The sequence below is a fragment of the Stegodyphus dumicola genome, chromosome 10 (genome assembly GCF_044657685.1).
Source record: "Stegodyphus dumicola isolate Sdum_Otavi_A_Nest chromosome 10, ASM4465768v1".
Classification (NCBI taxonomy): Eukaryota; Metazoa; Arthropoda; class Arachnida; order Araneae; family Eresidae; genus Stegodyphus; species Stegodyphus dumicola.
Genome location: NC_140777.1, coordinates 182,661,857 through 182,686,565, shown reverse-complemented (window position 1 = coordinate 182,686,565; position 24,709 = coordinate 182,661,857). Strand labels below are relative to the sequence as shown.

Sequence of the window (24,709 nt, the reverse complement as noted above, 5' to 3'; positions counted from 1 at the left end):
GAGTCCTTTATTCTGTCCTTATCTACAGATGTTACACAAAAACATCGTTAAATTGCATTCGATAGCGGTCAAAATTTATATTTTTTTTTTTTTTTTTTAATATGATTTCTGAAATTTTTCGCGATTACAATACTTCCTTTATTTCGTACAAGGAAGTAAAAATATGAATTTTTAAATTGTTATTTAAATTTCTCAGTTTGTTTAAGTAGTGTTTTTATATGAAAGATTGATTTAAGAACTTACACCACTTGGATTGGTAATAGTGTGAAGCAACAGTTTCATGTGGATCATTTATGGTGTGATAGCATAATGTATGTAACAGGTAGTAATACTGTATTGAACAAAAATAACAAGACGCGATTATTTGATAACTAAGCTATGGATATGTAATATGTGTTTTCACAAGCTTATTTTTTGCTAAGAAGCTAATCAACCGATCTTAGACGGCATAGCAATAATATTTGAAATTATAAATTAGCCTAAATTTAAAATAAATTAAAATTGGCTTATATTTCGTGAAATCATTCGCCTGAATTTTTTATAACAATAATAAATAAGATTAATAACAAATTTCATATGAATAATAAAATGCCTTTGTGTCTTAATTTTTATTAAATAAAGATTGCAATTCTCGTCTATCGAAATAATACTAATTAATATTGGGCATTGCTGTTCACTTGCAATGATCGGTTGCCAGCACTGGACTTTCAGACGATGCTTATGCCGATTGGACTATTTATCCCCAAAGCCGATTCGCTAATTGCTCGAATTTACGCTAATAACATTCGTTAATTGCGTGGATATATAAGAACAGACTTTCTAATAGGCTGTTGTGACGCTTCATTTCAAATGGATAGAAAACAGGACACATAACTGTATTAGGATTTGTACGACAGAGATTTATTAAAAATAACTGTAGACATTTTTAAAACTTTGCTCTTCCTTATTCTATTGCTTGCAGTAAAATTTAGGACTCATTCGGGATTCCAGCCCGTGATATTTTGCATCGACAATAAATAAATTACTGAACAAAACAGAAAAAGTGTTTCAATTATGTTGTTATTTTTATTCATTTTACAAGCCACTTGAAAACATTAACATAAAAAAGGAGAAATATATAATTATTTTAATTATTTAAGCTGCTTTCGGCTATTCAGTTTTAACGAATTTCATAAAAATATTTAAAATATCTGTAATTAGATATCTCATGGTTTAAACATAATTAGTTTTATTTAAATCGGTTAGATTAAAAAGTAGACAAATTATTCTAAAGAAATAAAAAATTAACATAAAAAGGAGAAATATATAATTATTTTAATTATTTAAGCTGTTTTCAGCTATTCAGTTTTAATGAATTCCATAAAAATATTCAAAATATCTGTAATTAGATATCTCATGGTTTAAACATAACTAGTTTTATTTATATCGGTTAGATTAAAAAGTAGAAAAAATATTCTAAAGAAATACATTTATTGCTTTTCATTCGCTTGGTTTTTTAATCACTAACAAACAGGATAATATTTGAAAATGAAATATCTTATTCTTTACTGAATGGCAATAAACTGGTGCGTGAAAGGTAAAAGTATTTTATTGCGGGAAATGGCAATACTTCGCGTTTAAATAGTCGAGTTTGTTGATTAAATTTTAAACCATGATATCCTACATTTCGCCGAAGGGTAACAGTCTGGCGAGTTAGATATAAAAAATGTTTTTATTTCGAATAGTGCTGCCACAGCTCGCGCTCAAGTTTATTTATTAATGATGCATTAAATTCGTACAAAATATGCAATAAAACAAATTCTAAATACAAAATTTAGACTTCGAAATGCATATATTCGGTAAAGAAATATGTCGATTCATAATTTGGTGAATCTAGATGCTGCAATTTTTTATGAAATGCGAAGAACATGCATTCCCACGGCATAAAACAAACGTTATAAAAGCTACAAAGGTAAAACATACGTTAAAACCAAACGATATAAAAGCTACAAACGCAGATTAAAAGACTGAAAAACGGGCGAAAAAACTGACTTTAAGAGAAATTTGTTGCGTAGTTTTTAGTGAGTACAATATTCATTAAGTACACTTTATTTTAACTGGCTGGACCCTTTAAAATTATCATATATTTTCTTCTTTTTAGCCGAAAGGGGTTATTTATTAATTTCGTTTTGGCAGTTTTCGTTGAAAACTCTATATGTCGGTTCACTTTTCAAATTGTTGCCACCCAATATTATTGCCCTGTATTATATTTAAAGAAATTAAAGAAGGAAAAATATGCATAAATGTATGTATGTTTCTCGCACTGTGATAAAACAACGGTACCTAGAGCCATACAATTTTGAATAACATACGTCCCCCCCCCCGAATATGGGCATCTGGAAGGCCGAATTTGGAATTTGTTTGATTATCGATTTCATATTTTGTAACGCTTTGACTAATTTCTGATTACCAAACTCAAGGATTTCAAAGCGAGCAACGGCAACACTGCACGAAAAAAAAAATGTATCTCCAGCGCGCGAGACTTTGAATCGAAATTTTAATGATATCCTCATTTTGAAACATTATCTGAATTTTATGGTTTAAGTACGAAGAACATGATATTTAACAAATAAAGGTAACGCACAAAACGTTAAAAAAAAAAAGCTCCTTTGAACGTAATTTAAAATCTGAAACCTTTCAGATTTTTTTATAACATAACTTTTTTAGTTATTATAACCTGATAGTTAACCCAGATGATCTTCAAAATTATTGCCGGAATTTTAAGTGTTGTGACCAGAAACGGTTTGCAACTGTTTCTAAATTTCAAAATCACCTGAACAAACATTCTAAAATAAATTCTTATTTAATTAACAACTGTCATTTATCCAACATGTTGCAAAAGACTAGATAAATATTTATGCTCGAGTTACTTCACATATAAATTTATCTAAACATGTACCCGAGTTTTGCCAGATGCATTGAATCCGAATTTACCTTTCTACGCTTTGAATAGAATTAGAGACAGGTTAACATCAAAAGCATTATACACGCCGACAGCTGTAAATTCCTGAAAGACTCTAGGTAAAATCAACGATTCTTAGAATTTTTAGAAGCGAAATGCATTAAATAGACGCGTTGGTTTATTTATTCATCACGTTTCGAGCTCAGATAATTAGTTTTCATTAATGTCTTCCCCTCTAGCATTTCTAGAGGTACTACTTTCTTTCCTTTAGATCAATATTCATTCCCGATTTATAACTTTTGGAAATCGTCCTACGCTTACATATATTTTGGCTTTATTTTCCTTCTCCTCTTGTTATGTTAACGACATGAAATCTCTTATCAAATTTTACCGTACATATGTCCTTTTCACAACAATTTATTTTAAAGTTAAGAAAAGATTGTAGAGATATTAGGTATTTTGAAGCAAGAGAGATGAAAAATGAGAAACGCCTTAGACGCGAATCGAACCGCGTACCTCTGGAATACGCGCCGCCCTGCGTGCAGACTACCACACCACGAAGGCATGCTAAGAAAGCGGAAGAAATACCTTATATACTCCCCCTTTTAAAGAGCGACTGGTGTTTTTAGGGGAACCAATCGCCAAATCCTGGGTGTGGAGAATCACCATCCACGATTTTTTTAGTTCGGGTGCCACTTATACAATCCTTTTAGTTCGGGTGCCATTTATAGTGTCATTAGGTATATTCAAGCAACACAGAAGAAAAATTAGCAACGCCTTTGCCGGAAATCGAACCGCGGACCTCTGGAATACGAGCCCAGCGTACAGACCACCACACCAAGAAGGCATGTTAGGAAGGCGGAAGAAATACCTTATAAGATGAATGACTTATATTCGAAATTTGAGGCAAACAAAACTATCGTTTGCAGCGCTTTGAAGAGATGTTATTCCGTACTATAATGGGAAAACCATAGCACCTACAGCCAACCAGTTTTGAGTAATTTTAGTTCTCCATCCGAACATGTGCAACTCGAAGATGCCCGTATAATTTTGAATTTTTTTTTTATTTATTTCATATTATAAACAAATTTAATGAATTTTTTAAACATTAAACTCATTCCGAGGCGCAAAGACATTTGTAAGACTGAAAAGCAGCAACAGTTTTTTTCGTTGCTAATTTTGCCGACAGGTGGCGCTGCCTTCCTGTTCGCTTTACTGCAGTAGGGTATAAATAGGACCGTTACGATCTTTGCTTTTCAGTCTTGTAAATTCCTTTGCTCCTGGTGAAGAGGGACCTGGTTACTTCAAAATGGATTTAGTTTTTTGACTACATCTACAAATACAAAAGTGTTTCTTTACTAATTTTAAGTTTCACTTTGATTTATTAATGCATATATATAATTTATTGTTAGAAAAGGTATTTATATATCATCTCTAAGAAAAAGATATTTAAGGTTATGCATTATTCGAAAAACTTAAGTATGTATTATAAGGTATTTTTCCTGCCTTCGAGGTGTAGTGGTCAGCACGCTCGGCGCGTATTCGAGAGGTCCGCGGTTCGAATCCCGGAGAGGGCGTTGCTCATGTTTCACGACTCCTGCTTCAAAAAAAAAAAAAATCCTATGTGTCTACAGAAGCGCCCGAACTAAAAGAGAGCGTAGATGATGATTCTCCTCAACCAGGATTTGGCGACTGGGTCCACTAATACCCAGTCGCCCTTTAAAAGGGTGAGTATATGAGGTATTTCTCCCGCCTTCTTAACATGCCTTCGTAGCGTCAGCACGCTCGGCGCGTATTTGACAGGTCCGTGGTTCGAATCCCGGCGTGGGCGTTGCTCATTCTTCATCTCTCCTGCTTTCAAAAAATACTCCATGTCTCTACAGTATTTTTAAGTAGCTTTCCAAGTCAGTATCCAAAGTTATCTATTAAAAATTATTGTAGTAAAAATTATTTAAAATCTCTCAAGAAAAATCTTTTGACGGTAAAAATTCCAAATATTAAATTCAAATTCCAAAGTACTGCAAAAGTAGCTGATGTTATTGATCGCAGCTTAATTGGCGTGCTAAGGGGAACAAACCAATCTACTATATATATATATATATATATGTACATGTATGAAATCGTAACCACAATTATAACGAAGGATTACAACTTCATAACAAGCCAACAAATCTATGAAAAATATTAATGTGTCTCTTGAGGGAAGATTGTCTTCCTCCAAACAACATCCATAAATGTTTTTTAATATTTCCTCGAGACTGAAAGAAAGTGGGAAAAGTAATTTCCCAATGCCTCTTGTAGCTTATCCTATAGCATCTCATATCAATAAAAATAAGCAAACACCAACCAGTTTCACGCGAAAGGGTACTGTAATGACCTTGTAAAACAAATCTATAAAATTCACCCTATTTCCTTTATGGACAAGGTTCAATAACTACTCCAAAAAGCCCACTGCCCACTGCGAAGCCGCTGGAGACTCGAATGACCCAAGACCCCCACGAACATGAATGCATGGATGCATGGATCAAAGGAAAGAAGGCTTTGTTTTTTTTTACTCTGCGAACACGCAAGATGTCGTGCTGTTTCGTGCAACCGGAAATTTATCGACGGAGATACTGAAAAACCAAGCTGGTATTGTTGATGCAGGAAAACAGTCTTGGTTTTTTACGCATAGAAAGCTATCGGATAACTTTTTTTTTTTTTAAGCATTTCCGAATTTGGCCGTAGAATACTGTTGTTCACTATGCTGTAAGCTAGATTCAAGTAAAAATCTTCAGAAAAGGATTAAAAAAAAAAGAAAAAATATGGATTGATGATCGGTGCTTTAATTTTTTTCGGAGGGGGGAATAGTAAGCTCTCTCCCCCTATTCTCTACCGAATAGAATAAAGAGGGTGCGCAAATTTTATTTTCTAATATGTTCTATCCGATAGCCTTTTTATTGAACTAACATTATGCATAACATAAAGATCTGTTCCACAGACAGACAGAGAGAGAGAATCAAAGTTTCTGACTAGCGCACGTTTGCCTTTTAACCACATCTCTCGTCTGTTACTATGCTCGGCCTTATGATGGGCTTTTAATAGCTTAGTTAGCTAATTCGACATTTAGGGGCCAACTAGTTAAAATTGCGTTAGCTTCGCCAAATCTCTTTAACTATTTATTAGTTAAGTTCTTATTTCTTATATTTTTTAGTTTAAACCAAAGTGGAGGCTTTGTTGTACGCTTTGAGAAAGGGACCGTCTGTACATCTTTAGTTTGAGCAATAAAGGGTAATTTACTTCTTGAGTTTGGCGTTTCTGTTTCGCCAAACGCGATTATTCACCAGAAAAGTTGAAAGTGTGATTTTCGGACCAACAATGCTGGGCAACAAAAGACATCTGCATTTCTTTTTTTCTAACACATACCTCATGTTCCTTAACGCAAAAATTTAAAGCTATCTTTGTTTGACCAATGTAAATTAAACCACACTGGTAAGGAATCTGTGGATACCACAGGAATCCATATCCGGAATGGGGTTCTTGAATAAGGAACTAGGAATTTTATTGGTGGGAGAATAAACGACCCGAAAGTTAAATTTCTCTAAAATACGTGAACGTTTATAGCTAATTGATGGAAAGAAGGGAATGACAATAGAATTCTTATAATCTCCTAAAACAAGAGTGTTCCTTTTGTTGTGTTGAAGTGAGAATTTTTTAACTGCTTGATTAATAATGTTGGGTGAAACGTAGTTATTAGATAAAAGGAAGGAACACTACATCGTTTATTTTTAAAGGTGTCGTAAACATTTCTTGCGGTTCCAAAAATGTTTACTTTATTTTTTACCACGATATTTTCGATGACGAGGGTTTCAAACTGCGAACGAGGGTTTTTCGAACAGCTTTTCTTTCAAAGACGATATTTTACACAAAGATGCGATGTTTGCGATGTTTTCTCTTTGCTTTCTTTTCTACGACGACGATGTTTGCGGGGGGGGGAGACAGAGACAGTCCTATATCTCTCTTTCTACTGGACCGATTGACAAAATTCAACTTCCGAATTTTATGTCTCGAAAGGGCGACTTAGGATATGTATTAGATTTATATATAGCATTGTTCTAATATAGGTATTTTGACACAAAATCGGACTTTTTCTGAAATGAAATGGCAATGGTTTTCCATATTTCGATTCTAAGGCTCAAATTACGCCAAACTACCAAGTTTTGCAAAAATCGCACGAGTAATTTTAAAACATTAGCTCTAAACATTTTAGCTCCTCCGTGTTAATTGAGTTTGGTATATATTTATTAATCTCTCCTCTTTTATTAAACTTATTTCATTCTTCCTTTCACATTTCGAAATTCAGGTTCATTCCAAATAAAATTCACCCATTTTATATGATTTACTTTAAAATTTGTATTTAAAAATAATTTTTATAAATTTTTCAAAAAAAAAATTTAATTATAATCTATAAAAATTTTACCATCATCTTAAAGTAGACGTATTTCAAAGCATACCCCTGCCAAAAATTACATTTTATTCACAATTTCCGAAGCTATACGTCAATTTATATATTGGCGCGTTTTCAAATTTGGGATATTTGTAACATCAAATGTGGTTTAGCCACTTTGCTAAAATTATTTGACAGTTACTTTTCCCGCTCATGCACAATGTAAAAAGATAGGAACGAGGTACCTTTTTTCTGCTCCGGCATAATGGAAGGGAAAGAAAAATGGGTTGCCATATATTAAGAAGTTTGCCAAGTGAATTATTCTTGGCGAAAACTAAAGAAAAAAATTGTGCCAAGATAAATTTTTTAATTTCTCCGTGAATTTCGCACCAAATTTTACAAAATTTAATAGCTAGGTATAATTTTAGTCGTAGACTCGAAATATGGAAAAAAATTGGGATGTCATTTCAGAAAAAGTCCTATTTTTGTATCAAAATACCTATGTTACAACAATGCTATATATAAATCTAATATATATGCTAAGTCGCGCTTTCGAGACATGAAAAACGCAATTTGAATTTTGTCAATTGGCCCAGTAGAAGGGAGATATAGAACTGTCTTTCCCTCCCCCCCCCTCCCGCAGTGTACTCTACGACGTTTTCGCCTTGGGTTGTTTCCTCCGCGACGTTTTCTTCCGCAATATTTTTGCCACGATGTTTACGGCACTAAGATCTATAATAGCCCTTCTTGATTTAAATCATCATGCACATGCTTTATAAGTCATGCATAAGTGGAGGCCTCTGCAATCATAAACAGTCCATCCACTTCCAAAGCAAAGCGTGTTCCACTCACCTTTCTAGGAGATTCTGGAAGACTAGGTACGAACTGTTCGGATCCTCGTCCCTCCAACAAAGAGCGGGATAGTCCGTCCAGACCAGAAAAATCCTTAAGAGGCGTTGGTTCATCTTCGTCATAACGGTACTTCTGTAAAATATAAAAATAAATACACCATAAGCTATGTACACGAAACTACAACAACGATGATAACAGATAATGACGCATATTTGAGCCCAAAAGGTTATATTTAGGTGCTTCCATAAACACACTCTCTCCTTTATCGTTCGTTAAAGTGTCTCTTCGCATAGACGCAGTGTCTTGAAGAGGTCTGTCACGCTTTCAAAACTCACTTGGATGTAAACAAATAGTTGTGCAACTTTACAGTAATTGCAGCAAAATCTCAACTATTCCAGTAGTTCCAAGCAACCACAGTTTTGCATAAACAAAGGATAAAGCCGAAAGGAAACAATATTTTTAATGTCAGAAACCTCCTTAGCGGAAGCTTTCCAAAGTGCTCGATAGAAGTTACATTACGGTACGTTTACTAAGCATTTATCATCCACGTGTTTTGGAAATAATTGCTACTATACTAACTGCTTTGCACCGATGGCAACCAATCCACAAGTCATCGATGACAAATGACCTTGACTGTCACCAGTGGTTTGGGGATAAATATGATTATTAAATTACATAAATTATAATTAAATCGTGTTAAACTATCGGAAGTACCCGATGGCAGTTAAGTTAGATTGAGAGTAATGTATTTAATAACAAAGCGAACAATACCGCTCTAATTCTTCTCTAATAACGATGCAAAAAATAAGATTCATAGCCATACGTTTTTCAGTCTTGGGCGATATGGAACCCACATAAAAAATTTCGATACAAAAATCTCTCATTATATCAACAACAACGGCACGCAGTTTTCAACGATTTTCGTCTTTCTAATCAAAGGGTCGTAAAAGCTCAACTTCCATTCAATATTTCGCCTATATACAATTTCAGTCGATTAAATTAGGCAAAAAATAGGTTATAGTTAATCAGAAATTAATTACGCGAACAGACATTCTTCTTTATATATATATATATATATATATTATAAAGCTTACAAATTTTTGATGAACAAACTCTACGATTTAAAAGCGAGCAGTAGCAACACTTTTCGAAATAAAAGCATTTTTATCTCCAACTCCCGAAACTGTTGCCACCCAGAAAAATGAGTACGAAAATTAGCGCTTTCGGTGTTTTTAATTAATATTTCGACTGATTAAAATCGTACGAAGATGGGAAGAGTCGAAATGGCTTCCCATGAATTTTTGGAATCGGGAATAATGTATTGAATCTTTGGCGATGCTATTTTTATTGCATCGCAAAACTTAGAAATATTTTAATAACAAACTCTAGGATTTGAAAGCGAGCAGTGGCAACGACTTTCGAAATAAAGCATATATTCATCTCCAGCTTGCGAGACTGTTGCCACTGGGAAAAATGAGAGCGAAAATGATCGTTTTTCCTAGTTTTTAATTAATATCTCCGAGCTTTTTGTTTTCGGAAAAATGTCGACGTCGACCTTTTTCAGAACCCAGAAAAAAAATGGTAGAAAGTTTGGGGACAATTGCTATAGTAGTGACTGAGTTATTAGAGGACAAACAGACTTCCTTCTTTATGTATATAGATTAAAATTTCATAGTCTATCTAAATTTGCATCGCGATGCAATCGGAATCATCAGCACATGAGCTGCAGCTGAACAATAAGTTACCTTCGATTTAATTTAACTTTAATGAGCCATATAATTGGTAAAATTTTAAACATTTTTAATGTGTCATATGTAACATTTTTTTATTCCGTTATGCAGTATTATTTTAATCAAAAATAAGTGAAAATAATATGTATATTATATGCCCCCACCACACACACACCCCGAAAAAAATAAGACAGTTTTGTATCTCCCGTTCGAATGAGCCTACTAACGAAGTTTAATTTTAATTTTTCATGTTTTGAAAGCGCAATATAAAATATATATTAGTATATATATATATATTAGTATATATATATATTAGTATATATATAAGCGCGATATAAAACGTATATTAGTATATATATATTATTAAATATATATTAGTTTTATACATAGCATTGTTCTAACTTGGGTGTTTTGACACAAGAATCAGATCTTTTCTGAAATGAAATGCAGATTTTGTTTTCGCCATATTTCGATTCTAAGACGCAAATTATGGCCAAAGTGCCAAGTTTTGCAAAAATCGCTTTAGTAGTTTTTAAAATATTATCTCACAAAAATTTAGCTCCTCAGTGTTAATTGTTATATTTGTTAATATATTACTTGTGTTGAACTTACTTTATTTGTTCTTTCATAAATTTAGATTCCATCCTAATAAAAATCTCAGATATTTACTGATTTATTTTTTAAATTCGTATTTTTGAATACGTTTTATAAATTTTTCGGAAAAACATTTGAATTACAGGCTATAAAGTTTTGTCCCCCCCCTTAATGTGTAGACAATAAATTAGAGTTTTTATTCAAAATTTTCCAAGATACACACGAATTAATACATTAGCGCGTTTTGAAATTTGTCATATTTGTTATAAGGGATGATAACTTCAAATGTGATTTACGCACGTTATTAAAATTATTTCAAAGGATGAACAATGTAGTTTCTTTTTTCTGCAGGAAACTAGGTTACCTTAATTTAGAATTTCGTTAAGTGAATTATTATTAGCACAATTTTAAAAAAAAAATTCCACCAGGATAAATTTTTTAATTTCTCAGTGAGCTTCTGACCATTTTTCAGAAAATTTAATATTTTGTAGAACCGAAATATGGAAAATCAAAATACCTATGTTAGAACAACGCTATATATGTGTTTCCTAAATCGTGCTTTAGAGACATGAAAACGGAAATTAAATCACGACAGTCACACCAGTAGAACGGATGATATAGAACTGGCCTTTTTTTTCTGTGTGTGCAGAGTGTACACAGATAGTATAAAAAAATAATGTAATCATTCAGTCTTAAGTTCGTATTCTGTTGAAACAGCAACAAAAAATTACTGCATAGTAATACAGAACTAAACAACAAATAAATAAATAAATAGGTAAATAATGAGAAATCTTAGTTTGGTTTTTATAATCTTTTCCTTTTGTGCTTCACGGCGAGATTTTGTAGTTATTGTTACTGCATTATTTTACAGTATTTTATTCTTGTTGTGGCAATAGGAACTTCATATTGACTAATTATATTTTTCTGTTGCTCTACAAATTAACTACAGCTTTCAATACGCTTGCCAACCAGCGGCCAATCTGCAAAGCCCCTGATTACTGCAATTCAATCTGCATTCGATCCCGTGGCTGGTTACATGGGCGTCTTTGTGCTTTACCGCATGTGTGAAGCTAATTATTAAGTACCAAATTTGTATGTATGTTTATGTATTAGTATATTAGCACAATGAATACGTATGGTTATCTAGATAAAGGTGGACGTGGCGCTATACCGATTAACCGTATTTGTAGAGGGGTGATGCCCACGTCCTCCGTCGCATGTCGCATGTGTGAAGTGAATACGGGACAATGTTTTACAGAAATTCCTCCACAAAAGCATCCTTCTCCTTAGACAACCTTCTCATGCATTGTAGATATCCACATTTTCTATTTTAGAGACTTTTTAGAATAGCTTTCAAATAAATAGATAGCATTGCAAATACACTCTGCAAAGAAATTTAAGAAAATTTTCATATTTGATCTACGATCTCCAGAACTACGGGACAGATTTTAATAAACTTTGGTTAAATAATATGTATATTATATTATAATATATAATAATAGTGTGAATATAAATTGATATAATACAAACAAAATAAACATTCAACAGTTATAGTAGACACACATGTTCGTGTGTGACACTCATGGGAGGGGAGTCTGAAGGTCTGAAACAGCGGTTTCAGAAGACACAAAAGAAATGGGTTAATAGGGGGTATGGTCCCCTCTTACAGCCATACAGGCCTCGCAGCGTGTTGTCATACTGGAAATAGGGCAGTTTATCAGTGCCTGGGCAATTGGTCCCACTCATTCAGCAACGCTATTGCGTTGCGATTTGCAATTGCCCTCCCCAGAGCGTCCCAAACATGCTCTATAGGGTTGAGGTCTGGAAACCTGGCTGGCGAATTCATCTGACGAATATCCTCACTCGCGAGAAATTCTTCGACCAGAAGAGCTCTATGTGGCTTCGCGTTATCGTCCTGTAAGATGAACTAGGTGCCCACTGCACCCCAGGCGAACATATTGATCCAAGACCTCATCTCTATATCTCACACCAGTCACAGATCCTCTGTCAAAGACATGGAGAGGTGTGCGGCCATCCAACATGATGCCTGCCCAGACCATTACACCGCCACCGCCATAATTGTTGATTTCGCGGACATTGGAGGGTAGGTAGGGGGTCCCTGGCTCTCTCCATATGAAAGTACGGCGAGAATCGGTGTTTAGGCTAAAACGGGACTCGTCGGTGAACAGAACGGTCGCCCATTGCTCCGTACTCCAATCACTATGCTGACTGCACCATGCTAATCGGACTCTCCTGTCCGTAGACGTGAGTGGAACGCAAACAGCCGGTCTTCTGGCAAATAATTCTCTCTTATTTAGTATTTTGGAAACAGTCACCCTTGTTACACGGGTTCCTATGGCTGCATACAGGTCCCGAGAGAGCGGAGAAGCTGAAGCCCCTCTGTTACGCTTCGCTAAAATGGACAAATAACGATCTTCTCTGGCCGTCGTGTTTCTTGGACGACCTTGCCCAGGTTTTCTCTCGATGGATCTAGTAACCTGGAACTTTTCCATAGGTTACACATAACGCTGGGCGTTAAATTAAAGTCTCTGCTTATCTGGACTTGCGATTGGCCTGCCTCTAATTTCGCCACCTCATTCCATCATCTAAATGTTGGTGGTTACTCATTTTTAATGTTCCGATGTGAATTTAACTGATTGATGCAAGATAACACCAAAAACTTCCCCAACGTGTGCTAGCGAACGCAATTCGTCTTACCCTCCACGCGCTTATAAAGCCTGTTCTTCTGCTGGCTCCGCCTACTCACACGTGCCACCTTACGCATTTGCCGTACAAGATCTGCATTTTTATCTAAAAGCAGTAGTTTTTCTTTCAGTTCAGTTCTTTTCATACAATTCAATAAAATATGCAAGTTCTCTTAATTTATTTCACCAGTGTAGAATAGCATTACAGAAATTTATTATTGCACATTCGCGAAGAATACACGTGACAAAACCGTAAATCAAATCTAGTCCTTATAAGGTGTTTCTCCCGCCTTCTTAGCATGCCTTCGTGGTGTAATGGTCAGCATACTCGACACGTACTCGAGAGGTCCGTGGTTCGAGTCCTGGAGAGGGTATTGCTCATTGTCATCTCTCCTGCTTCGTAATAACCTAATCTCTTTACAGTAGCGCCCTAACTAAACAAAAGGTGTTGGATGATGATTCTCCATCACCGGGATTTGGCGACTGGGTCCCCTAATCCCCAGTCTGCCTTTGAAAGGAGAGTATATAAGGTTTTCTCCCGCCTTCTTAGCATGCCTTCGTGGTGTAATGGTCAGCACACTCGGCGCGTATTTGAGAGGTCCGTGGTTCGAGTCCCGACGAGGGCATTACTCATTTTTCATCTCTCCTGCTTTCAAAATAAACCTATACGTCTCTACAGGTCTATTTATATCAAGCGAATTTATTTTCTTCGTTTTGCTATTTCCTGCAACAAAAATAGGACAAACGTGACACATAATGATAATGAAATTTACTCATATATTTTATTAAATCTTAAAGCTGTCTAAATGAGGAGGTTATTTAATACGTAAGCGCGAAATCACAATCGCCGTTTACACTTGTCATATCCCACCTTCAAACCCCCACTCTCAGACACAGTGTTGCCACTCATTTCTTCAAAATTTCTGTTTGGTTTAAAAATGAAGTGGAAAAAAAGTACCATATTTACAGTCTTTTAACAGCCAAGGGGAAAAAAACCTTCTCTACCATTCTTCGCCAATAAATGTTTCAAACAATTTTTTTAAACTCCGACTAATAGTAGAAAGCCTCGTTTTAAGAGGGTTTAGTTTATTCAAGGAATCCATTAGTGCTTAGAACAAATGTTTGAATACCTGTCATCTTTTGAGAACGTGTTTAAAAGGATTTCTTGACGCGGCGTTAAACTATCGAATCATTTCTTAGAAAGAAGCTTAGTTCAACATTGATGCAGCTTAAACATGCCTTTTTTTTCGACTAAAAATATGCTCAAGTCTGATTTATGACAAAATTTAACAGCCTGTTGTTAATTGGTTGTAAACACTTAAATACGGTGAAATTCGCAGAAAATAAATTTCTTCGTGTTGTCCGATAAATATTCAACAAAGAATAAATAATAAATGGCGGTGAGAAAGATAAGTCTTGAAAGCATTTTTAAAGTTGTGCTGAGATTTATGTTAAAACGGGTGCATCGAAAATTTGAAGTATAAAATGTAGGCTCCTCGGGCGGGGGGGGGGAACATCTTCTAAAAGTGTTTTCAGTAAAACTTTTATTTTAAAGCAATTAAAAAAGGAACAAAAAAGGAAATCTGAAAGCTTTCATATACTTTACGAATATGCTACGGATTTCATATTACACCAAAAAGGGCGTTTTTTAACGTTTTGTGTGTTACCTTTATTACTAAATATCATGTTCTTTGCACTTAAGGGGTATCAGTAACCCATACCAGCAATGTTAAATTGGCCATTTTCGATGTACCTTTTCTCAAAATTTGCTGTAGGTACACGCTTCAAATTTTTTGTGTAGTTAAAGTATACCTATCTGATTATACTGACATGAGCTTTTGAACCATTTTTTATTTTAGATTAATTTACAGAATATTTTGTTAGGCATAGTAAAATTTAGCACTTTTCTAAGTTTATTACAAAAAGTTCGTTTCAGTAAATATTAGGAAACTTAATAAATAAGCCATAGAAATTTTAGATACCTGTGAGCAGTATTTCCTGATAAAAGATACCTCGCGTATAAAAAAAATACGTTTGGAGAAAAACGGGTATTATGTAAAAATCCTCATTGATCAAAGCAATCGATGACAAATTAAAACTAGATTTTTTACAGTTCTAATTTTCATAGAGATTAAAGAATGGTATTTTTAGAAAGATAAAAGTGTAGAGAATTTGAAAATGCAAAACATTTTGGTGTTCCAAAACCCCTTAAACCATAAAATTCCATTTAACAGCAATATTACAAAATACTTTAAAAGAGCATATCTTTAGAATTTCCGATACACAGTCCTGCAACACTGGAGATAAACTGGAGATTTTTTCGTACAGTGTTGCCATAGCTCGCTTTGAAATCCATGAGTTTCTTAATCAAAAACTCATAAATGCTTTACAAAATATGATATAGATACTAAACTAATTCCAAATTTGGGCTTCCAGATACCTATATTCGTGTGAAGACGTACGGTATTTTAAAATTGGGTACCTCTAGGTACGGTTGTTTTATCACAATGCGAGAAACATACATACATTCATGCCGATTCCTTATAATTTAGTTTTTTAAATATAATTTTGTACTCTTTGGTGAGACATTTATGGACAAATTTAAAAATTTACCTTGGCACTTTTTTTTTTTTTTTTCGCCAGACGTAATTCACTCGGCAAACTTCTTAATTTATAGCAACCTATTTTTCCTTCCTTTCTTTCACTGTACACGACCGGAAGAAAAGGTCATCGTTCATACTTTCAAACAATAGTCCTTCAGGAACAAAGCCCTTTTGGACTATAAAAAAAATCTGAAAGGTTTCAGATTTTAAATTACGTCCAAAGGAGCGTTTTTGAACGTTTTGTCGTCGCAAAATAATTTTAAAATGAGCCTATCTTTAGAATTTCCGATACACAGTTCCGCACGCTGGAAAAGGTTTTTTTTTCCCCATAGAGTGTTGCCATTGCTAGCTTTGAAATCGTTGAGTCTGTTAATAAAAAATTCGTTAAAGGATTACAAAATGCGAAATCGTTCATAAAACAAATTTTAAACTTCAAATTTGGTCTTCCACATGCCCATGTTCGTAGGAGAAATACGTCATTCAAAATCCGACGGCTCTATGTACCGTTGTTTTACCACAATGCGATAATTATACATACATTTATGCAGATTTTTCATTATTTAATTTCTTCAAATATAATGCAGGACTCTAACTTTGGGTGGCAACAGTTTGAAAAGTGAAACGGACATTTATAGTGATTCAACGCAAAATCGCAAAACGAAAACAATAGCCCTTCAGGAACAAAGCCCCTTTGGACTAATAATTTTAACAAAGTTAGTAAACCACATTTGGCGTTATTAGCGTTAATAACAAATATGGCAAATTTCGAAAATCCCCAGTATGTACATTCACGTATATTTTAGGAAATTGTGAATTAAAAAACTCTCATTCTTTGCAGGTATACTTAGAAATACATCTGCTTTAAGATGATGGTAAAACTTTTATACGTTATAATTCAAAAGGGTTTCCGAAAAATTTATTAAAAAAATTTTAAAATACAAATTTAAAAAATAAAACCTAAAAAAATGGATGAATTTTATTTGGAATTAAACTAAATTTCGAAATATGAAAGGAAGAATCAAAAAGGTTTAATAAAAAAGAGCTATCAATAAATATATATCAAATTCAATTAACATTGAGGAGCTAAAATGTTTTGTACACTATTTTTTTAAGAACAACTCGCGCAATTTTTACAAAACTTGGCACTTTGGCATAATTTGAGTCGTAGAATCGAAATATGGAAAACGATTGGTGTGTTATTTCAGAAAAAGTCTGATTTTGTGTCAAAATACTTATGTTTGAACAAAGCTGTATATAAATCTAATATGTATTCTAAGTCGCGCTTTCGAGACCTGGAAAACGTAAGTTAAATTTCGACAATCGGTCCAGTATAACGAGAGATAATTGAACTGTCCCATTTTTACTTCCTTGTACGAAGTAAAAAGCAAGTATTGTAATCGCGAAACGTTTCAGGCAGCATAACGAAAATATCCATTTTGTCCGCTATCGAATGCAATTTAACGATGTTTTTGTGTGACATCTGTACGTAAGGACTGAATAAAAGAGTCTTTTTCTCCAAAAAAATTATAAAACTGCTTTAAAACGAATTCTGAAGAGACCTTTTCGTAGTATCTGTACGTACGTATGTACGTATGTTTCTCACATAACTCAAAAACGAGTAGCCTCAGAACTTTGAAATTTTGTATATAGGACTCATATAACATGTAGATGTGAACCTCGTATTTTGGTTGTAATCATCCGTGCCAAACGTATATAAATATATTTTTATATATATATCCACTCTGTTACGCGGCTCATTGATCTCAGTTTCTTTACTCTTATATTTTTGTAAATTGTACATTTTTTGCTTTAAAAATGATTGAAGTATGTTGTTCTTATCTTCCGATTAAGGTTTTTATGACTTTAGGAAATCCTGCAAGCAATATTTGTAGAATTATTAACAATTTAAAAGCTGTTTAAGTGCCGCTAAGCCTAATTTTTAAATAACATGGCGGCCATGTTTGTTTACATTTGAAATACCAGAATAGTAGATTTGTTGCCAATCTAGAGAGACTACGCTTAACAACAACAAAGATAACGCCTTCATTTATTATTGCGAATTAAATCATGCTTAAACCTTTCTGAAATTTTTCCGAGGAAATAAGTGTGTAGGATTTACTTCGTAATTTTTAATTCAGATATTTTGAATTTTTATGTATTTTTGCCTTCTTGCGAAGTGAGAACTGAATTAATTGAATGAGAAATACTGAATCGTCAATGAAAAACTGTTTCTTTTTTGCTTACTTTCTTTTATACATCGTTCTAGATTTATTATAATATTTGAATAGAACGTGTGGCAAAGATTAGATAATTCTTCAAATAATATACATTTTGTGCATTCTGAGTTATAATATGAACGAAATATAACGTTGTTACGTGATTGTACGCTATGGTAAACAAATATTGTGAATTTTAAAGAGTTCATTTTTTCTATTGTGGTTTATGCGCTATCGATGAAGTAGATTTAATTCAATCCGATAAGTTTAAATGAAATGCAAGAACAAAATGCGTATAATTTAATATTCCGTACAAGGAAGTCATGTGGTGTACACATCAGATTTTTTTTCGCAGTGTACTACTGCATACCTTGAAAAAATGAAGATTGATGCAGGTATTGCATATATATTTTTCAATGTATTCGTGCAAAGTCCGGTGACATTTTTTGGGGAAGGGGGAGGCAAGGTTACCTTACTATCAAAATGTTAACTCATGTACGGATTTCTTCTAGTGCAGAAATTTAACAATAAACGAATAACCCAAAAAAGAATTTACACACAATTTACGTTAATGGAAGTCATTGACGTTTGACAAAATTATCGAACTTCCTTTGCTCGCTTGATTGCAATCTTCCAAAAATGCATCCCTTTTCCAAAGATAATCACCAGTGCAAACTGTATCTTTCTAGTTCTCGAAGTTAATCGGTTCTTACAAGACTTCATCGCAACAAAGACCTTCATGATGTATCTTTCATCCCCTGCGGGCGTCTCAAAAAGATCGAACGAACTTTCATTATCTATCCAAACACGTCTCCACCCCTTATTGGAGATCAGGATGATGCTTACTTAAGGATCTCTTGAGCGATGCTTCCTAGTTGAGTAAACAAACTTCTAAACAGTTCTGGTGCAAGCTGAAACAAAGTTCGAAATGGCAAGCTTTAACACAACAGCAACACCAACAACAAACATAGAATTTTAATAATAAGCCCACCTGGCTCAATCGATTTTCAGTCACCAGCGCTTAACGATCGAAGAATGAATGGACTGGGACAATTTTCCGCGTTGTTTGAGTTCGATGCTTCCAACAAGGAGATGTATTTTAAAGGTTAAGTCGCGTTTTTAATAGCCTGAAGCAAAACAAAACTCGTGGATTTCCAAATAAATAAAATTAAGGGCCTCGTACACCTTAAAACCCATAAGATCTTCGAATATGTGACTGTTGCAAGAATTGGAATAACTTATTTATTTTAAAAGCAATTACTTCCAACTTTTTACGGCTGACTACATAACATAGCTGCTTTCTGAACTAGTAACCAGAAAGTTTGTGCTGATACAAATAGTTTTATAATTTAATCTGCTTCGTGACAACAATTTTTATGCGTTCACGTCAGGTTTCCACCTCGAGTGCATGATTTTTTAAAATGACTAATGATACTTGTGAAACTTGATGGAATTCTTTATATGAGCACTACCTTCTAACTGAATCAAAAATCCGATGAATATTTTAATATTCGAAACTTTTATGCACAAAAACATTACACATTTTTTTTGATAAAATACATTTAATAAACTCAACTGAAAATAAAAATTTAACATGAAATTCTTAGGATTTTCGATTCACAGTAGTTTTCAAATGTTATAAAAGTTATACATTAAATATGAAATTGAATTATGCAATAGACTGTTGTAGTGTCCAGGTGGGTTAACTACTATCTGTATACAGGAGTAGCAGGAAACTACACAGAAGATGGATTCAAACCCTTTATTAAATCTTTAAAATTTACACTGCGTCAACTCGACGCTAACAAACTTCGCCTCCACTTGGGAGGTAACTGAAAAGTAGATAACAGAAAATCAACAGTTGAAATGTTTAACAAAGGCTAAACTAACCTACAGGGCTCAGCGAAATACCGAACTTCGTCCCCCTTCTAAAACTAGTAGCAGCAGATAAATGCATTTAAGCCACTTAAAGCAGCAATCAGCCAATTGTACCTACGGCAGAGACGGCTGCAAGAGTCCAACGCTCTTTAACTTCTCTTCTAAAAGCTCGGTATTTAAACTTTCCTCCTCAAAGTAGAATTTGCATTCTCGCACGCGCGCTACCAAATTTTAACTATTCCGGCACTGACAATTAAGGAAATAAAGGCTTATAGGAAGGTCTGAACTAAAATTTAAATTATTTGTTAAAATAAATATAAATCCCTATAATGTTTTAACCTGTGCGCACGAGGTGGAAACATAACGTGAATGCATAAAAAATTTTGTCACAAAGCAGATTGAATTATAACAATATTTGTGGCAACACAAACTTTCTGGTTACTAGTTCAGAAAGCAGCTATATTATGTAATCAGCTGTGAAAAGGTGAAAGTAATTGCTTTTAAAATAAATAAGTTATCCCAATTCTAGCATTTGTCACATATTCGAAGATGTTAAGAGTTTTAAAGTATACGAGTCCCCTTTTAACAGCATTTTATCGATTTATGTTACAGGTTTGTGCTCAAGGCGTCGAATTAAAAAGCGAAGAGGTGGTTGTAAATTTGTTTTCGTACTTAATTTATTTGTATTTCTCTAACGTGGGAGTGAAATCTTCAGAACAGAAATTGTTTTCCTAAGATGAAATAAATTTCATCGTCATCTGCGAAATAGTGTTTCATTTTTATTTAAAGCGTGGGTTATGATAAGTTTGTAATGTCAAGCACTTTTCCTTTTGCATACGTAATGTGAAATCATTAGTTGGAGCTCTGGAAGCTATTACATTACATCTTACAGTCAACATTCTTCTTATTTAAACCATAAGATTCAACAACAATATCGCAAAATAATTTTTAAATGACCGTATCTTTAAAATTTCCGATACACAGTTTCGCGCGCTGAAAATAAAAAAAAAGTTTTTCTTTTCGTACAGTGTTGCCATCGCTCGGTTTTAGGTAGTTGAGTTTGTTAATCAAAGACTCCTAAATGTTTACAAAATATGAAATCTTTAAATATAATAAAAGGTCGAGTCTGTGTTTGTGACTTTCGTTCGTACTGCAGAAATATTCAGAATGATACTATAAAAATATTCATATAATAATGTTTGTAATAATTTTTGGATGTTTGTGTGAGTAATATTTGTATGTATATTTGTGTGCATATTTCTATGCGTAATATGTGTATGTATATTTTACATGTATAATATTTGATATTTGTATGTATAATGTAATATATTTAATAATTTTTACCAATGCTGTATATTTTATAAGATAATAATGATTTGCCTGCCTTGACGATAACATCTTAAATACTGATGTCCGTGAAGAATTGTCTCAAATAAAATTCTTATTGCACACGAAATAAAGTAAATGACCATAAAAAGGTTTTGAATAAATATAGTCAATCCTCGACCAGAACATGTGCATTTCGAAGCCCAAATTTTGAATTTCGAATTGTTCTTTTATTTATTGCCCATTTTGTAAGAATTTAATAAATTTTTGATTAATGAACTCAGAGATTTAGAAGCTTGCAGTGGCAACACTCCTCGAAATAAAACACATTTATCTCCAGCAAATCATAACCAGTTGCCATTCGGCAAAATGCAAGTATTTATACTTCAGTTTTAATCATAAAATTCGGTTATTGTAGAGCCATGTGTTGCCATTATAGTAAGTTAAATATCCCTATCTTCTCCGTGCCAAAGTATTGCCATTAGAAATTTAACATTCAGTTTTAATCTGCCTGATATTCAGTAATAAACCAAGCGATTTAAAGCAATAAAACGCAATTCTTAGGAACATTATGCCTACTCTTTAGTTTTTTACTTCCTTGTACGCAGAAAAAAGGAAGTATTGAAATCGCGAAAATTTTCAGACATATTATTTCAACGAAAATATCCATTTTGATCGCTATCGAATGCAATTTAACAATGTTTTTGCGTGACATCTGTAAGTAAGGACAGAATAAAAGAATGTTTTCCAACCAAAAAATTATAAAACTGATTTAAAATGAATTCTGAAGAGACTTTTTCGTGGCGTCTGTACGTACGTGCGTACGTATCTCTCATAATTCAAAAACGCGTAGCCTCAGAACGTTTAAATTTTGTATATATGACTGCTATAACCTGTAGATGTGCACCTCGTATTTTGGTTGCAATCGGCCTCAGCAAACGTACATAAATACATGTATATATATATATATATATATATATGTATATATCCCCTCTGTTACCCGGCTCAGTGATCTCAGTTTCTTTACTCTTACATGTTTGCAAATTGTGCGTTTTGTGCTTAATTATGTTGATTGATTATGTTGTTCTCATCTTTCGGTTACAGTTTTTATGCCTTTAGTAAATCTGCATCAAATATTTGTGGATTTGTGGAGTTGTTTAAGTGCACCTAAGTCTAATTAATTTTGTGATGGCGGACATTTTAAACTTGGCAAAATAGCGGATTTGTTGCCAATCTAGAGAAACTAAGCTTCCCAACAACAAAGATAACACCTTCTTTTATTATCGCGAACTAAATCATGTTTAATCCATTCTAGAATTTTTTCGAGGAAATAAGTGTGTAAGATTTACTTCGTAAATTTTAATAGAGATATTTTGAGTTTTTATGTATTTTTGCCCTGTCGCAAAGTGAGAACTGAATTAATTGAATGAGAAATACTCAATCGTCTGTGAAAAACTGTTTCTTTTTTGTTTTGTTTGCTTAATTTCTTTTATACATCATTCTAGATTTATTTTAGTATTTGAATAGAACATGTGGCAACGATTAGATAATTCTTGAAATGATATAAATTTATATGTATTTAGTTATAATATGAACGAAATGTAACTCTGTTAAGTGAACCTAGCGCCAGAATGTCACTATAAACAAATATAGTGAATTTTATAGAGTCCACTTATTTTATTGTGGTTTATGCGCTATCGAGGAAGTAGATTTAATTCAATCCAATAAGTTTAAATGAAATGCCAGAAAAAATGAGTGTAATTTAATATTCCGTGCAAGGAAGTCACGTGGGGTACACATCAGATTTTTTTATTTAAATAAAAATGCGTTTAAATAATTGGATTCTGACTAGAAATTTTAAATATTTTTGAGAACCTGCATTATCTGAACTCATTAAAATCATTATACATATATTTTCTTTTTTATTATAGCTATTTTAGCTGACTGTTGTAAGCACACAATTAGTGTTTTATGTTTTTATGAAAACAAATCCAACATAATCTATCCGAAATATCTTTTCTCTTTATGTCTCGTATTGACAAGGTTCTAAAGCACTCATTCTCTTCTAAGATTAAATCCGTTTCCAACTAAAACATTCCTTTCCATAACTGAATTTAATGCCCTCATATGTGCATTAAGTCAGATTGTAGAGTTCTTCAAACATCTCTTGTCGGCCATTATCTCGAAGTAGGGAATGCATTAGCTGGAACTACATCATTAATCTTGCATGATACATAAATAAATAATAAACTGAGTTAAGTCTCGTGAACTCTTCTCATGTAAGAGACGACAAGGAAACTAAAATCATTTCTCAGATTAATAAAATATCGCTTAACAAGAAGATGTATATTTAATTTAATATATCACTTTCTCATACGAAATTCTCATGTTTTTATAACTAAAATTTCATAATATGCGTTTATTATGTAAAAGCCCAGTTATTTTTGTTGATCATTCTTTCAAGCATAAAGGCTTAAAACATTTTCAATTACTAAACGAATCTGTGTATTTCCTTGTACGCAGTAAAGGAAGTATTGTAATCACGAAAAATTCAGGGAACCATAGTTCAACGAAAATATCCATTTTAACTGATACCGAATGAAATTTAACGATGTTCTTATGTGATATTTGTATGTATGGACAGACTAAAAGACATTTCTTCCCCCCCAAAAAAAAAATTTTAAAACTGATTTAAAATGGATTGAGAAGAGATTTTTTCGTGGCGTCTGTACGCACGTATCTCGCATAACTCAAAAACCAGTAGTCTCAGAACGTTGAAATTTTGTATGTAGGATAGCTGTATGATGTAGTTTTGCTCCTCCCTTTTGAGTGGCAATCGGCCTCTCCAAATGTAAATAAATACATATATATACATTCTGTTATACCCATTCTGTTACTCGGCTTCGAGAGCTTCTTTTATTCTTTCATTTTAGTAAATTGTGCTTTTGCTTTGAAAATGACTGAATTATGTTCTTAGCTTCCGGTTAAGGTTTTTATGTCTTTAGTTAACCTGCATGCAATATTTGTAGAATTATCAACAATTTAAAAGTTGTTTAAGTTTGGCTAGTAAGCCTAATTTTCTTCACAGCAGCCATATTTGTTTACATTTGAAACTTAGCGGAATAGTGGATTTGTTATCAATCTAAACAAACTAAGGTTTCAACAACAACTATTTCTTTTTTATTTGCTTAATTTCTTTTATACATCGTTTTAGATTTATTATAGTATTTGAATAGAACATGTGGCTACGATTCGATAATTCTTCAAATGATATAAATTTATATGCATTCTGAGTTATAATATGGACGAAATGTAACGCTGTTAAGTGAATCTAGCGCCAGAGTGTTGCTATGGTAAATAAATATACTGAACTTTAAAGAGTGCATTTATTCTATTGCGGTCTATGCGCTTTGGACGAAGTAGATTCAATTCAATTCA

The 24,709-nt window shown here is 33.4% G+C and overlaps 1 protein-coding gene across 7 annotated transcripts in view; it reads right to left on the bottom strand.

Moving 5' to 3' along the window:
• Positions 1-24,709, bottom strand: part of LOC118193858 (disks large homolog 1-like) — an 816,267-nt gene that overhangs the window by 495,909 nt on the left and 295,649 nt on the right. For all 7 annotated transcript variants that reach the window (XM_085825973.1, XM_085825976.1, XM_085825974.1 and 4 more), the window contains one exon: positions 8,220-8,351. In XM_085825973.1, coding sequence (XP_085682099.1) covers positions 8,220-8,351 — 132 coding nt within the window. The remainder of the gene's footprint in view (positions 1-8,219; positions 8,352-24,709) is intronic.